The 12,418-nt window shown below is 38.7% G+C and overlaps 1 protein-coding gene across 36 annotated transcripts in view; it reads left to right on the forward strand.

The window, feature by feature from the left end:
* POLR3B (RNA polymerase III subunit B) overlaps window positions 1–12,418 on the forward strand; it is a 111,604-nt gene that overhangs the window by 12,277 nt on the left and 86,909 nt on the right. For 16 of the 36 annotated variants that reach the window (XR_014082315.1, XR_014082320.1, XR_014082318.1 and 13 more), the window contains 5 exons: window positions 228–303; window positions 2,044–2,144; window positions 3,379–3,470; window positions 5,154–5,271; window positions 6,746–6,854. Coding sequence is in view for 27 of the 36 variants with exons in the window: in XM_081591262.1 (XP_081447388.1) it covers window positions 228–303; window positions 2,044–2,144; window positions 3,379–3,470; window positions 5,154–5,271; window positions 6,746–6,854 (496 nt within the window). In the remaining 9 variants the exon portion in view is untranslated. Of the gene's footprint in view, window positions 1–227; window positions 304–478; window positions 510–2,010; window positions 2,145–3,378; window positions 3,471–5,153; window positions 5,272–6,543; window positions 6,614–6,745; window positions 6,855–12,418 lie in introns of those variants that run through there. The other 20 variants (XM_081591290.1, XM_081591281.1, XM_081591288.1 and 17 more) reach the window with 4 other exon arrangements.

Raw genomic sequence — 12,418 nt, forward strand, 5'->3', positions numbered from 1 at the left:
AGATTTACAGTATTTTTTAAAAAAGATAACTTGATGGTACATTTCCTGTCCTTTGTAAATGGTATGTACTGTGACTTTAGGACCTCCAATTGTAATTTTTTAATTTGCCATCCTCTGCAAGATAAGCATTTGTCAAAAGTGTAATCTCTTATTTGGGAGGAAAATAGCTTGATTGTTATATGTTCTTTGAAGAAGTATAATTGGTTTTGGAATAACTTGCCTTTCAGATATCTTAATATCTATGTCGGACTCCCTGATGTTGAAGAAAGCTTCAATGTAACTAGACCAGTGTCCCCTCATGAGGTAATTACCAACCTTAATTTAATTGGATTTGTTTGGCTTAATTGGAAGAGTCAGTGCCCTTAAAATATATTCTTAAAAAATGATTTAAAAATAGGGGAAAAAAATCTTGTCAGAAAAGGGAGAAGACAAAGAGTTCAAAGTAGTTCAAGAAGGCTAAGGCTGCAACTGTCATAAGAATTCCTCCTGATGTTGAAGAAAACGCGTGAGTGTTACTGCAGTTAGAGAAAGAGGATGCAAAGATTTCTTGGAGAAATTTTGACTCTTGGAGAGAGAGGGATCGTGGGAGAACAGGTGGGTGGGCAGTCGTGGGACCCACAGCAAGACTGGCGGTGCAGGTACTGCAGGCTCTGCCATACAACTCTATTCCTGTTGATAGCAGAGAACGTCCGAGGGGGCAGAGGGGATCCCTGAAGTAGTTTTGGGGTCCTGTCCAGCTTCATTCCCATTTGAAGGGATTGTTAAGACCGTGAATGTCTGCCTATCATGGGTGTTACCTTAGTTTTATTAAAAAAGAAAAAGATAATATTTATGTAGTACTCTGTACTAGCACCATTCTAAAATGGTGCATATTCATATTCTTAGGAATTGAAGTTACTCACATCCCATTTTACATATGAGGAGACTGAGATACAGAAAGTTTGTTTAAAACTTAATTGGTAGAGGCAGGATTTGAACATAGGCCAGAGTCCACAGTAACCATCATACCAGCCCACCTTCTGTTGGGCCTGAAGAAAGCTTGATCTAATTAAATAAATGGTGTAAATGATGCTTACTGGTCAATAATAGGGCTTCCCTGGTAGCTCAGATGGTAGAGAATCTGCCTGTAATGCAGGAGACCCGGGTTTCCATCCCTGGGTTAGAAAGATCCCGTGGAGAAGGAAATGGCAACCCACTCCAGTGTTCTTACCTGGAGAATTTTATGGACAGAGGAGCTTGGAAGGCTACAGTCCATGGGATCGTGAAGAATTGGACACAACTGAAGCGACTATTTTAAAACCCTAGGCACAATTAGGCTAGAAAAAAGTTTTTCTCTGTCTTTGGTTTAGTAAAAGCCCAAGAGAGGATTCAGCATCATGAATTATATGACTGAGGTTCAGAGGAATTCTCTTTTTGAGACCACAAGCCATCCGATGACCTTCAATATAATAGAGAAGTCTTTGGAAGATTCTTGTAGGTTTCCTGTGTCTAATCATGGCCCAGGCAAGGGCATCACTTAGTGAGTCACGGCCACGTAAAAGTAAAGCATGCATCGACCATTCCGAAAGTTCTGCAAGTGACTCAGAAACTGTTAGAATGATGTGTTGAGTGATTCGTTGCTCTGACATGCCACTTGCAAAGGAATTTTGTGATATGGTTGTTAACTGTTTTGAGTAAGCCAGCCGCATTGATGACTTTCCAAGGTCCCAGTTTGCAAACAATGATCTAACGGCTTCAAAGATGTGGGATGAGACTGGTGATAACATCAGATCAGGGAGAAGAGACTCAGTCCAAGATTTATTGTGCCATTTCTGGGCTGACAGGGGCAGGGATGCTGTGGCAATGTCTAGATCCATGGTTGACATTGTCCCCTCACAGAGAAGGTAAGGTCATAACTCCCAGTGCCCTTAAGGCAGCACGGGGGCAGCTGGAGGGGCCAGACTCCAACATGGGCCTTACTTCTGCTTGAGACCGGCTCTTCAAGGCTGTTGGGACCCATTCTTTCCTCAGAGGAAGAGCCGTGATTGTCTGATTCTCTTCCAGTGCCGATTGCGAGACATGACGTACTCTGCTCCCATCACAGTGGATATTGAGTACACCCGAGGCAGCCAGAGGATCATCCGTAACGCCTTACCCATTGGCAGGTGAGGCCTGATGCTGCCTGCGTCGCGGCCTTGTGAGGTGACCCCCAAGCGGTACTGACACTTTTCCCCGTTCTCTCACCTGAAATGTGGGGGAAATGGAGCCTACTTCACTGGGTTGCTTTATGGGTCCAGTGAGTCAGTGTATGTAAAACACTTGGAGCAGCATTCATCACGTTGTTGTGTCTCAATTGTGAAGTTAAGGAAACTGCTTCCATTTCCTCCTGTAACTCCAGCTCTTAGGGAAGCACTAGGTAAGATAGTATTTCATTCATCTCTCCTGGGCCGGTCTTCTTGGTATATTTTTGCATATTTTGAGTTTTCTTGGAAGAATGAATGTTCATAGCAGTATTTAGAGGAGAAGTAATTTGCCCAGGACAAGTTTGGAAATGATAGCACCAGCTGGCATTTTTGCTGTCTGCTTTTCCTAATTAGGGAAATGTACCAACTCTCCTGTAGAAATGGACCAGATCCACAGTATTGTGTGTTTAATAATGATGTTAGACTTTAAACACATAATTGCCACTCAAGTGTTGCCCCTTGCCTCAAAAGAACTTAATAAACATGCATTTATTTATTATTAAGCCAAGAGCTCAATAAACATCCATTTGTTCATCAGATATGCACCTGTTACTGTCATGTGCTATGCTTTACTTCTATCAGGTAAATAGAAGATACTTAAGACATTGCTCACTTGGCTACATTCTCCTCATTCTTCACTTAGAAATACAGATATTAAAAAAATATTAATCTTTGTTTTAGCACAACTGTTTATCAGTGTTAAAAGAGAAGAGCTTCTCTCTTTTAAATGGACCATACTTGTGTCCAGTTAAATCTTAGTTCTTTCTCAGAATTGCTTGGTTAGTTCTCAGAGTCTCTGGTTCCTTACACTTTGATTCATAGTGCTGTTTCTACGTGACTAAGGTGCGTCACTTTGTTTTCCACGAATGAAGACTTGCTGCCATTTGTTGACTGTCAACTCAGGCTTGTCTGTAAAGTTGGAGGGAACTGTGGATTTGGGTTTTTGTTATCTGTACCAGAAAAGCAGTGTGCCTGAGGACGTACTTCGTTTCGCTCAGCTGTCTTCTCGCAATACCATCCATCTGCCTTTCCTCAAATGTCCAACAGGAATGCAGACCCCTCAGTGGTGTGTGCACTGGCCAACTTGTGTTCCGTTCAGCCTTTTTGCCAGTGACCATCTGAATATGATATATTCTTTTTGTTTTATTTTAAACAGAATGCCCATAATGCTGCGTAGTTCAAACTGTGTTCTTACAGGAAAAACACCAGCAGAATTTGCTAAACTAAATGAATGTCCTTTAGATCCAGGTAGGTGTGATTTCTTAGATTTCCCCTCCACTTCCTTCTTTTTTTCTTTTGCTTTTGTTTTCCTCTTGCTGTTGATTTCCCATTTTTTCTCAGAAACAAGATCAGCCTTTCTTCTTTTGGTGAAGTAGGATAAAATTTTGTTTGCAAAACATACAGCAGTTTGGTTCCAACTTTATTCTGTTAGTCTGTATTTTTAAAGATATGCTGTTTCCTCTTTTATTTCAGGCTTAAAACTTTTAATACTTCAAGTTTTGGTTTATTGCTATGGTTTATCAGGCTTTTCTTTTGTCTCTTTGCTCGATGGTGTTTTTTGGTATGCTTAAAAATTCAAGAATAATCTCACAAAGTTCCTTGTCTATCTCTGAAAAGACACAAGTAGCTCACTTCCGGCTGTTTTGAATGCCGTATCAGGGCAAAAAATGAGTCTTCTGTTTAAATTTTTTAAAGTTAATTTTAGTACTTATTTCTAGGCAGTTTTTTTTAAGCTTCATGCTTAGCAGTTTACAGAATGTTCTTTTAATTCCTTAATTCGTGTTTCACTTTGATTTAGTTTATAGTTAATCTGGTTCCTTTATAGTTGCATATATTGCTTCCCTGATAGCTTAGTTGGTAAAGAATCTGCCTGCAATGCTGGAGACTCTGGTTCAATTCCTGGGTTGGGAAGATTTGCTGGGGAAGGGATAGGCCACCCACTCCAGTATTCTTGGGCTTCCTTTGTGGCTCAGCTGGTAAAGAACCCGCCTGCAATGTGGGAGACCTGGGTTCGATCCCTGGGTTGGGAAGATCCTCTGGAGAAGGGAAAGGCTACCCACTCCAGTATCTGGCCTGGAGAATTCCATGGACTGTATAGACCATGGAGTCACAAAGAGTCGGACACAACTGAGCAACTGATGTAGAATCCCAAAAGGTTTTGGAAAGAGGATAACACAGAATGTGACTTTACTAGAGCAATAATAGGATGTTTCATAAGTCAAATATATTGCCTTGTTTTTGCTTATATTCTGAAGGTAAAACAAAGTCTTACTTTATCCTATTCTGAATTGTGTGCAAAAAAGTGTAACAATGTTTTATGAGTTTTGTCAAGTATAGAATGTATTTTGAAAACCTGATCTTAATCTGCCATTGTCAATGATTTGTTAGAAACCTTGGAGCGAATTTTAATTTATATTGAAGATTGTCAGTTATTTCTGTGGTTATAAAATTTGAAGACTAATTTATTTGGCTTTTTTTTTATTCACTTCTCATATGTCAGGTCCTGATGATCCATAGACCAATAAGATGCCTTCCTTGTCCTCCAGTAATTTATCTTGTGGCTCGTTTGTTTAAATCATGTGCTGAGACTGTTAACAATTTGTAGAACAATATTGACAGACCCCTTTAAATTAAGGAAATGGCAGCCTACTCCAGTATTCTTGTCTGGAGAATTCCATGGACAGAGGAGCCTTACAGGCTACAGTCCATGGGGTAGCAAAGAGTTGGCCACGACTGAGCTACTATCTCTCAGCACCATAAGGTAATGATATTGAGTCAGCTGAAAAGTTCGTTTGGATTGATAAGATGTTATAGAAAAATACAAATTAACCTTTTGGCCAACCCAATAGAATGACTAGGAGCTCTTTGCCATTGCTCAGTCACGCTGTTGGAAGAATGGCTAGTGATGCTTTTCTTATTTCCCTCTGGCAGGGGGCTACTTCATTGTTAAAGGAGTAGAAAAAGTTATTCTTATCCAAGAGCAACTGTCTAAGAACAGGATCATTGTGGAAGCCGATAGAAAAGGGGCTGTGGGTGCTTCAGTTACCAGGTATGGATGGCAGAGTTGGTGTTCTTATGAAATATTGATCATCCCATTGGTGTCAGATGGCTATCACTGAATACAGAGGTAGCCAGTTATTTCCCTTCTATGACAAGGAGTGTGATATTTAAACTAAACTGTCTAGCATTCAATTGATTGCGTAAGTCTGTATCATAGAGTATTGATTTAAAATTTTCAGTGATGAAAAGTGTGAGACATTATTCAAAAGGCCATTAGTTATTTTATCCAAGTTGAACTTGGCTGCAGTCCATGGGGTCGCAAAGAGTCAGATATGACTGAGTGACTAACGGAATTAAGCATTAAAGGAATTTTTTAAAAAAGTTAAAAAGTTCTGGGAATAAAAAAATATGTGGCATGGTTAAGATGTCAGTATGAAATAGTGTTTCTCTTCTGATGACTTAGAATGAACTGCTCAGCTTAGAGTTTCTGAATTTTTCTTTCTGGTGAAGAGGCAGCTAACAATAGTGCCCATTTGTTGAGCAGTTAGTCGGAGCCAGAGAGTGTATTAGGTGCTTTATATATATTTGTCACCTCTGCCCTCCAAGATAAGTGCTGTTATTTTCAGGTGAGTAACAGGCCTTGCTCACAGGGTGACATTGACCATCAGAGGAAGCCAGTATTTGGATCAAGATGTAATAATTCTGGAACCCACATCTTCCTGTTGTATGCAGCTTTTGAAGCCAGGGCAGTCAGGATTTGAATCCCACAGTTGTTTACTAGCCATGAGGCACTTGGGGGCGAAATTACAATACTTAACTTCTCTAAGCCTTGGTTTCTTTCATACATGATTTAGGGACAACACTGCAAAATAAGTGTTAGTATGCAGGAGATTAGAGCTAATGCTTATAGAGTGAATAACAGTGCACAGTATGTAATAGGTGATCAGTATGTGTTATTATTGTGGTGGATTAAAGCTGGGAAATGTTTTTAAGCCCATTAGGAAAGTTTCAGCTAACTGAGATATCAATAGGAAATTCCTTAGTTTCTTTTGGCTTCACTGTATACCAAAACTGTAGTGTGTTTTATTGGATTATTATTTTAAAAATTCATACTATTCATTCATTTCCTTGTGGTTTTCCCATTGTGGTGTAGGCTCATTTTAAAGTTTTTCTTTTCAAATGTATAAAATTGATCCGAAATATATCCCATATTAGAACAAAGCAGTTCAGGTGGAATCAAAGTGAAGTAGGTTAAAATGAATTGGTGATTGTTGCTTATTCACCCACAGAACTTCTGTCATAATCTCACAGCTAAAGAAACAATTCTAGTGTTCTAAAATGTTCCTGGAAGTGGCAGAGGAGGCTGGAGAGGAGTTGTGTGTCTTTAAAAGGTACCTGTTTGGAAGGACCTTACTGATTGTTGCTGATCACTTGAATCTTAGTGATTGGCAGTTATTGCTCTTGGATGTTACTAGCTTGAAACTAGGTGGGGATGTAGTTTAACCAACTGTGTTTTCTTATAGCTCTACTCATGAGAAAAAAAGCAGAACCAATATGGCTGTGAAACAAGGACGGTTTTATTTGAGACATAATACTTTGTCAGAAGATATACCCATTGTCATCATATTTAAGGTGAGTCTGCAAGTATCGTCTGAAAATTATAAAGAATTCTTTTATAGTTTTATTTTTATATATAGGTTAGAAAAATTGAGCCTGCAAATATCTTCTGAAAATTATAAATAATTTTTTTATGTTTTATTTTCATATATAGGTAGAAAATTGAGCACAAGGAGTTCTAGGAATATAAAGATTTGTGACACAGAGAAATTATCAGGCATATAATATAAATTGAAAGCTAGTGAGGCTGGGGTTCAAGTATTTTTAAAAGCAGTGATCTATTCTTTAAAATGGAAACATGGTAAGGAATTCCAAAGATACAAAAGGATGTATAGTAATGAGTAGGCCTCTCACCCACCTGTACCTAACAACGTAGTTGTCCTACCCAGGAACACTGGTTTCTGGTGCATCCCTCTAGAGCTAGTCTATGCATGTACAACACCTGAGTATGTTGTAGGTTTCTTTTATGTTTTGTTTTGTTTTTCACTTACATTGGAGATGGAAATGGCAACCCACTCCAGTACTCTTGCCTGGAAAATCCCATGGACAGAGGAGCCTGGTAGGCTATAGTCCCATGGGGTCACAAAGAGTTGGACACGAGTGAGCGATTTCACTTTCTTTCACTTACATACACTGCACCCTATTTTGCACTTAGCTTGTTTTCTTTTTTGTAACTTACATCTTGAAGATAGAGTTTTATTAGTTCATATACAGCTACTGTTTTGTTTTTTATAAATGGTTCCATTTATAGGTATACCATAATTTATTTAACCATTGTCTTATCAATGGACACACAGCTCTTGCTATTTCAAAGCTGCTGTAATATTTTATACAGGGCAAGGATATCTGTAGGCTAAGTTTCTAGAAGTGTAGTTTTCTAGGTCAAAGAGGATGATCTGAATCTTTTGTTCTTTTTTATGGACTTCGGGATTCCTGTGAATTTTTTCATAGATAACAAATCTTTAAGCTAAAGCTGATTTTTAAAATCTTTGTGAATTGTTGACTTAGAACCCAAAGACATTTTCCTGTAGAAATAATGTTTAAATGGTATTTACTGTTGAGTCACTCTGCTGCTACTGCTACTGCTGCTGCTGCTAAGTCATGTCAGTCGTGTCCGACTCTGTGCAACCCCATAGACGGCAGCCCACCAGGCTCCCCCATCCCTGGGATTCTCCAGGCAAGAGTACTGGAGTGGGTTGCCATTTCCTTCTCCAGGGCATGAAAGTGAAAAGTGAAAGTGGAGTCGCTCAGTCGTGTCTGACTCAGTGACCCCACGGACTGCAGCACGGCAGGCTTCCCCGTCCGTCACCATCTCCTGGAGCTTGCTCAAACTCATGTCCACTGAGAATTTTTAAATTTACTTCTTATTACCTTTCTTTGAAGTTTATGTTATTTGTAATTATAATTTTTGTAAAAGACAAAGTAATTTTGCCTCTTCTTGTAGGGAATCCCACATTGCCCAACACAATATATCTTGTGTACATAGTGAGGTTTAGTGTTTAAATTTTACCTATGTGAAATTACATCTCCAGCAGAGGGCAGTATGTTACCATTGCATCAGAAGGACTTTTATGGACATTTCAGAGCTTATAAAGATGTGTACTGCTTTCCTTAGACCAGAAATTATAAATTAATTATAATGCAGATACTGTTATGTCACTCATATGGAAAATGGATCATTAGACACATGTATGCGTTAAAACCAAAAAACTTTTAAATACTTTACTTGGGTAGGTGACAAAAGTTTGGTATGACAGTTTTTTCTGTCAAATTTAATATTATGTTGTGAATGTATACATATATTCATAGCTGACTTAAATCCTTTCTAGAATGGGGCTATAAGTTAATAATGTGCATTTTTATGCAGCCAGTAGTTGAGATTTCCAGCTTCTCCCTTTCTAATTGTAAAATAGTCCTTACATTGGATTGAGAAAGTCACTAAAAAGTGTAACAACATTGGATAAAGTTTTTTAAGGCCTTTTTTCCTTGGCTTTTGAAATATACACATTGATTTTATCTTACTTTTTTCACTTAGCAATTAATTTGAATAACTTTCTTCATCTATAAATAAAATCCATCATTATTTTTACCAGGTATTGTATAGAATCCATGTATGTGATATAATCTATTTAAGCAAATTCCTATAGTGGGAAATGTAGGTGTCTTTTTTCCCTAAATTTTCACTCTTATGCACAGCACTGGGGGTCCTTATACATACATGTTTGTGTGTGTTGCTGATTATTTTGTGAGACTTAATTCCTGGGAGTGGGATTATATATTTTTTTAAAAACTTGTACATGTTGTTTAATTTTTCCCCCTAAATGTATTCATTACATTTTAATCAGCAGTACATACTAATTAAAATAAATATTTGAAAATTTTTAGGTCAGATAAATACATTGGTCACACATAGTCAGTTTTTTTGGGTCTCTCACTATAGAGCTGTTTTAATGAACTTGCTTATTAACCACTGTTAAGACCTTCCCATTTGGGAGGCAGCATAGAATGAATATTGGATGTCTTACAATCAGGCAGATCCAGGTTGATTTCCAGTCTCTTCACTTACTAGCCTATGTGGCCTTGGATAGATTTCCCAGTTTTCTTGAGTCTTGGATAACTCATCTATAAAGTGAGCATTTTACCTAAGGGGGGTTCTTTAAAGAACAAATGAGATAATATATTTTTTGCAAAGTAGACTGCGTAGAAAGACAATGCTGTTTCTTTTTAGTGAGTCCTCTTTACACATTTAACGTCAGAAGCTCGGGGAAAATAAAGTAGGCTACCAGAAAAGTCACATCATTTCTCTTTTTGTGTTGTGTGGCCCTAACACAGACCTTGACAGTCATTAGGACTTGATGGTTGTTGATTGTAGCCAACAATTGGCTAAAAGTGACAGAAGCAGCAGGGTTTCCAGACGCCATGCTGAGTCTGAATATGACGGATAAAGCTTTTAAGACCTAGATTAGCCTTATTTGTGGACTTGAATCACAACAAAGGTTCTCCTGCCCATGAATCTTCCCCACTTTTACTTTTTGTACCCCTCAGTATTCAGCAATTGTGCTGTGACGGCATCTGCAGCCTGAAGATTTTTATGGAAAAAGAGGACAGATATCAAGGGGGCTGGGCATTGCATAATTTTGAAATTTTTGGTCTTTAAAGAGAAAAAAAATTATAGAGTTCAAGTGAGTGAATGCAGTTCTTTTGTTATCTGCGTGGACTGCTTTTGGTAATGATAGGTTGACTTCTGTCTAAAGAAAAATCACTGGTTTCTGAATGTTAGATATTTTAAGAACTTACCCTTTTCCCTTCTTCACGTAATATGTTGCAACATATTACCATTAGCTTGCGTATCAGTCTCTTCTGCTCATTAGTATTCTTCTTTCTGTCTCTAAAAATCACACTTTTAGTCACACTGAGTGGATATCCAAGGAGAAGACTTCCTGCCACTTTTTAAAGAGCACATCACCTTATTTTTGTTCTTATTGCTGATCGCCAGACTGGGTGACCTTCCACGGAAACGTATTATTTCTGCTATTTTTTCAGGAGGTTATTGAATAGCCTTCACTTTTGACTTATTCGTTAGGTGAAATGATTTCAGATATCTGGAGTACAAAGAGTTCCATATAAAGCTGGTTTTCAGATGGCTAAATTATGTCTGTAGAGCAAAATGGTTGGGCATTTTGCTGTCGTTTCCATAGCAATATGTCATTTATTTGTAGCTGTGACTTCTGAAGGCTAAATAGTCATAAAGTCACTTCCATCTTTGGAGCTGGAGCACTATTGATGATGACCTGACTGAGTTATCACGCTGTGTTTCAGTGATCTGATATAGGAAGAGTTTAGGGCTTTTAGATCATTCTTTCTGCATATATGGTATCATTTACTGTGTGACATATCTTTGGCATATCTTTGTTTCATAGCTTAAAAATATTTGGAAGGCCTAAGCAGTCTGTTTAGATTCATGTTAGGCCGCTCGAGAGTTTTGTGCAATTACAGACTTGCTCCTTACATCAGCATCAGGACAACTTGAAGTGGCGGCTTCAAGGGAAGACTCTTTCATTATTATTAAACACCAAAAGAGACAATCAAGAACACTGTCTTTTTTGCTTGGAGATTACTGAACTAAAAAGTATTAAGGTGACATATGGTGACCTTCACATGGTTTAGGTGTTGTCTTGCCGAACGAAAGGGGGCTGACCCAGAATGCATCTGCCGTTTCAGCTCTAGGATTCTGTTTGTTTCAGCGAGGCCTTTTCCTGCTGTATCGTTTTGTCTCTTTGGTTTGGCACCTGTTCTACACAGATCTCATCTCCTTCAGTGTTTTGGGTTTTTTTTTTTGGTTTTCTTCAGTGTTCAGGCTTTCCCTGAGAAGTGAGACGCCTTAGTTACAAAGTTTTACATTCAAGATTTTAGAGAAAGAGGACTGCAAACTATTGCCTTAGTGTTGTTTTTGTAAAGATATGTTGGTTCCATTGAAACCCATTATTTTGAGAGATTGACTGGTAAAGATTAACTTATATTCTAACTGGCTTTTCACAGAGAAGTACTGTCATCTGTTATTTCTGAGTGGCTCCTTGGCAGACCACAAAGGATAGATGGTACTAGATATATGCCATCACCATCAGAGTAGATGCAACTCTGTGTTTGGTTAAAGGATAATATAGGGTTGTTCTTTTTTTAAATTAGAGCTGATAATTTTTTAGGATTGCTCTTCTGTAATCCATGAAAGACTAAATGTGGTGTGTTTTTCTGTTTTTGACTGCGCTGTGTCTTCGTGGAGGCACACAGGCTTCTCTAGTTCACGTAGCTTAGTAGCCCCATTGCATGTGGGATCTTAGTTCCCTGACCAGGGATCAAACTCTTGTCCCCTGCATTGAAAGGTGGATTCTTGACCACTGGACCACTAGGGAAGTCCCAGGAAGACTGTGTTTTAATGAATTTGTGTAGTGTTTAGAGTTGCTGTCTAGTGTCCATTTGAATAAACGCATTGTATCAGAGATAAAAAAGACATGAAAACTGACATGAAAATTAACATATATAAAAAAAGATTTGTACCCTGAAAACTTCTTCATTTTGTTCATGAAACAAAAAAATTTTTCAAAGCAAGTTGTACACTTAAAATATCAAGTTGAGTGGATTTAACTCCCAAAGTTGGTTTATTAGGTATCTGTGCTGAGTGACAAATCACCACAGAGCCTCTGTTGGTCAGGGGTTTGGGCCCTGCTAGACTGAGTAGTCCTGGCTCAGGGTCTTTTGTGAGTCGGGGTGTCAGCTAAGGCTTTAGTCATCTGAAGACTGGATTGGAGCTGGAGGTGGCTGACCCTCAGGGTAAGAGACCTGGCTCCTCACTACTGGCCCTTCCATGGGAGCTGGAGTGCCTCCATGACATGGCCACTGGTCCCCGGAGGGGCCAGCAAGAAGCTGCAGTACCTTTGTGACCCAGGCTCCAGAGTCATACGGTGGTTTCTACCTTTTATCTATAGAAGTGAGTCATTAAGTTGAGCCCACACCCAAGTAGAGGTGCATCTTGATGAGGGTGAAAGAGGAGAGTGAAAAAGCTGGCTTAAAACTCAACATTC

Source organism: Giraffa tippelskirchi, chromosome 4, assembly GCF_054371585.1.
Source record: "Giraffa tippelskirchi isolate mGirTip1 chromosome 4, T2T-mGirTip1v1.2.pri, whole genome shotgun sequence".
Classification (NCBI taxonomy): domain Eukaryota; kingdom Metazoa; phylum Chordata; class Mammalia; order Artiodactyla; family Giraffidae; genus Giraffa; species Giraffa tippelskirchi.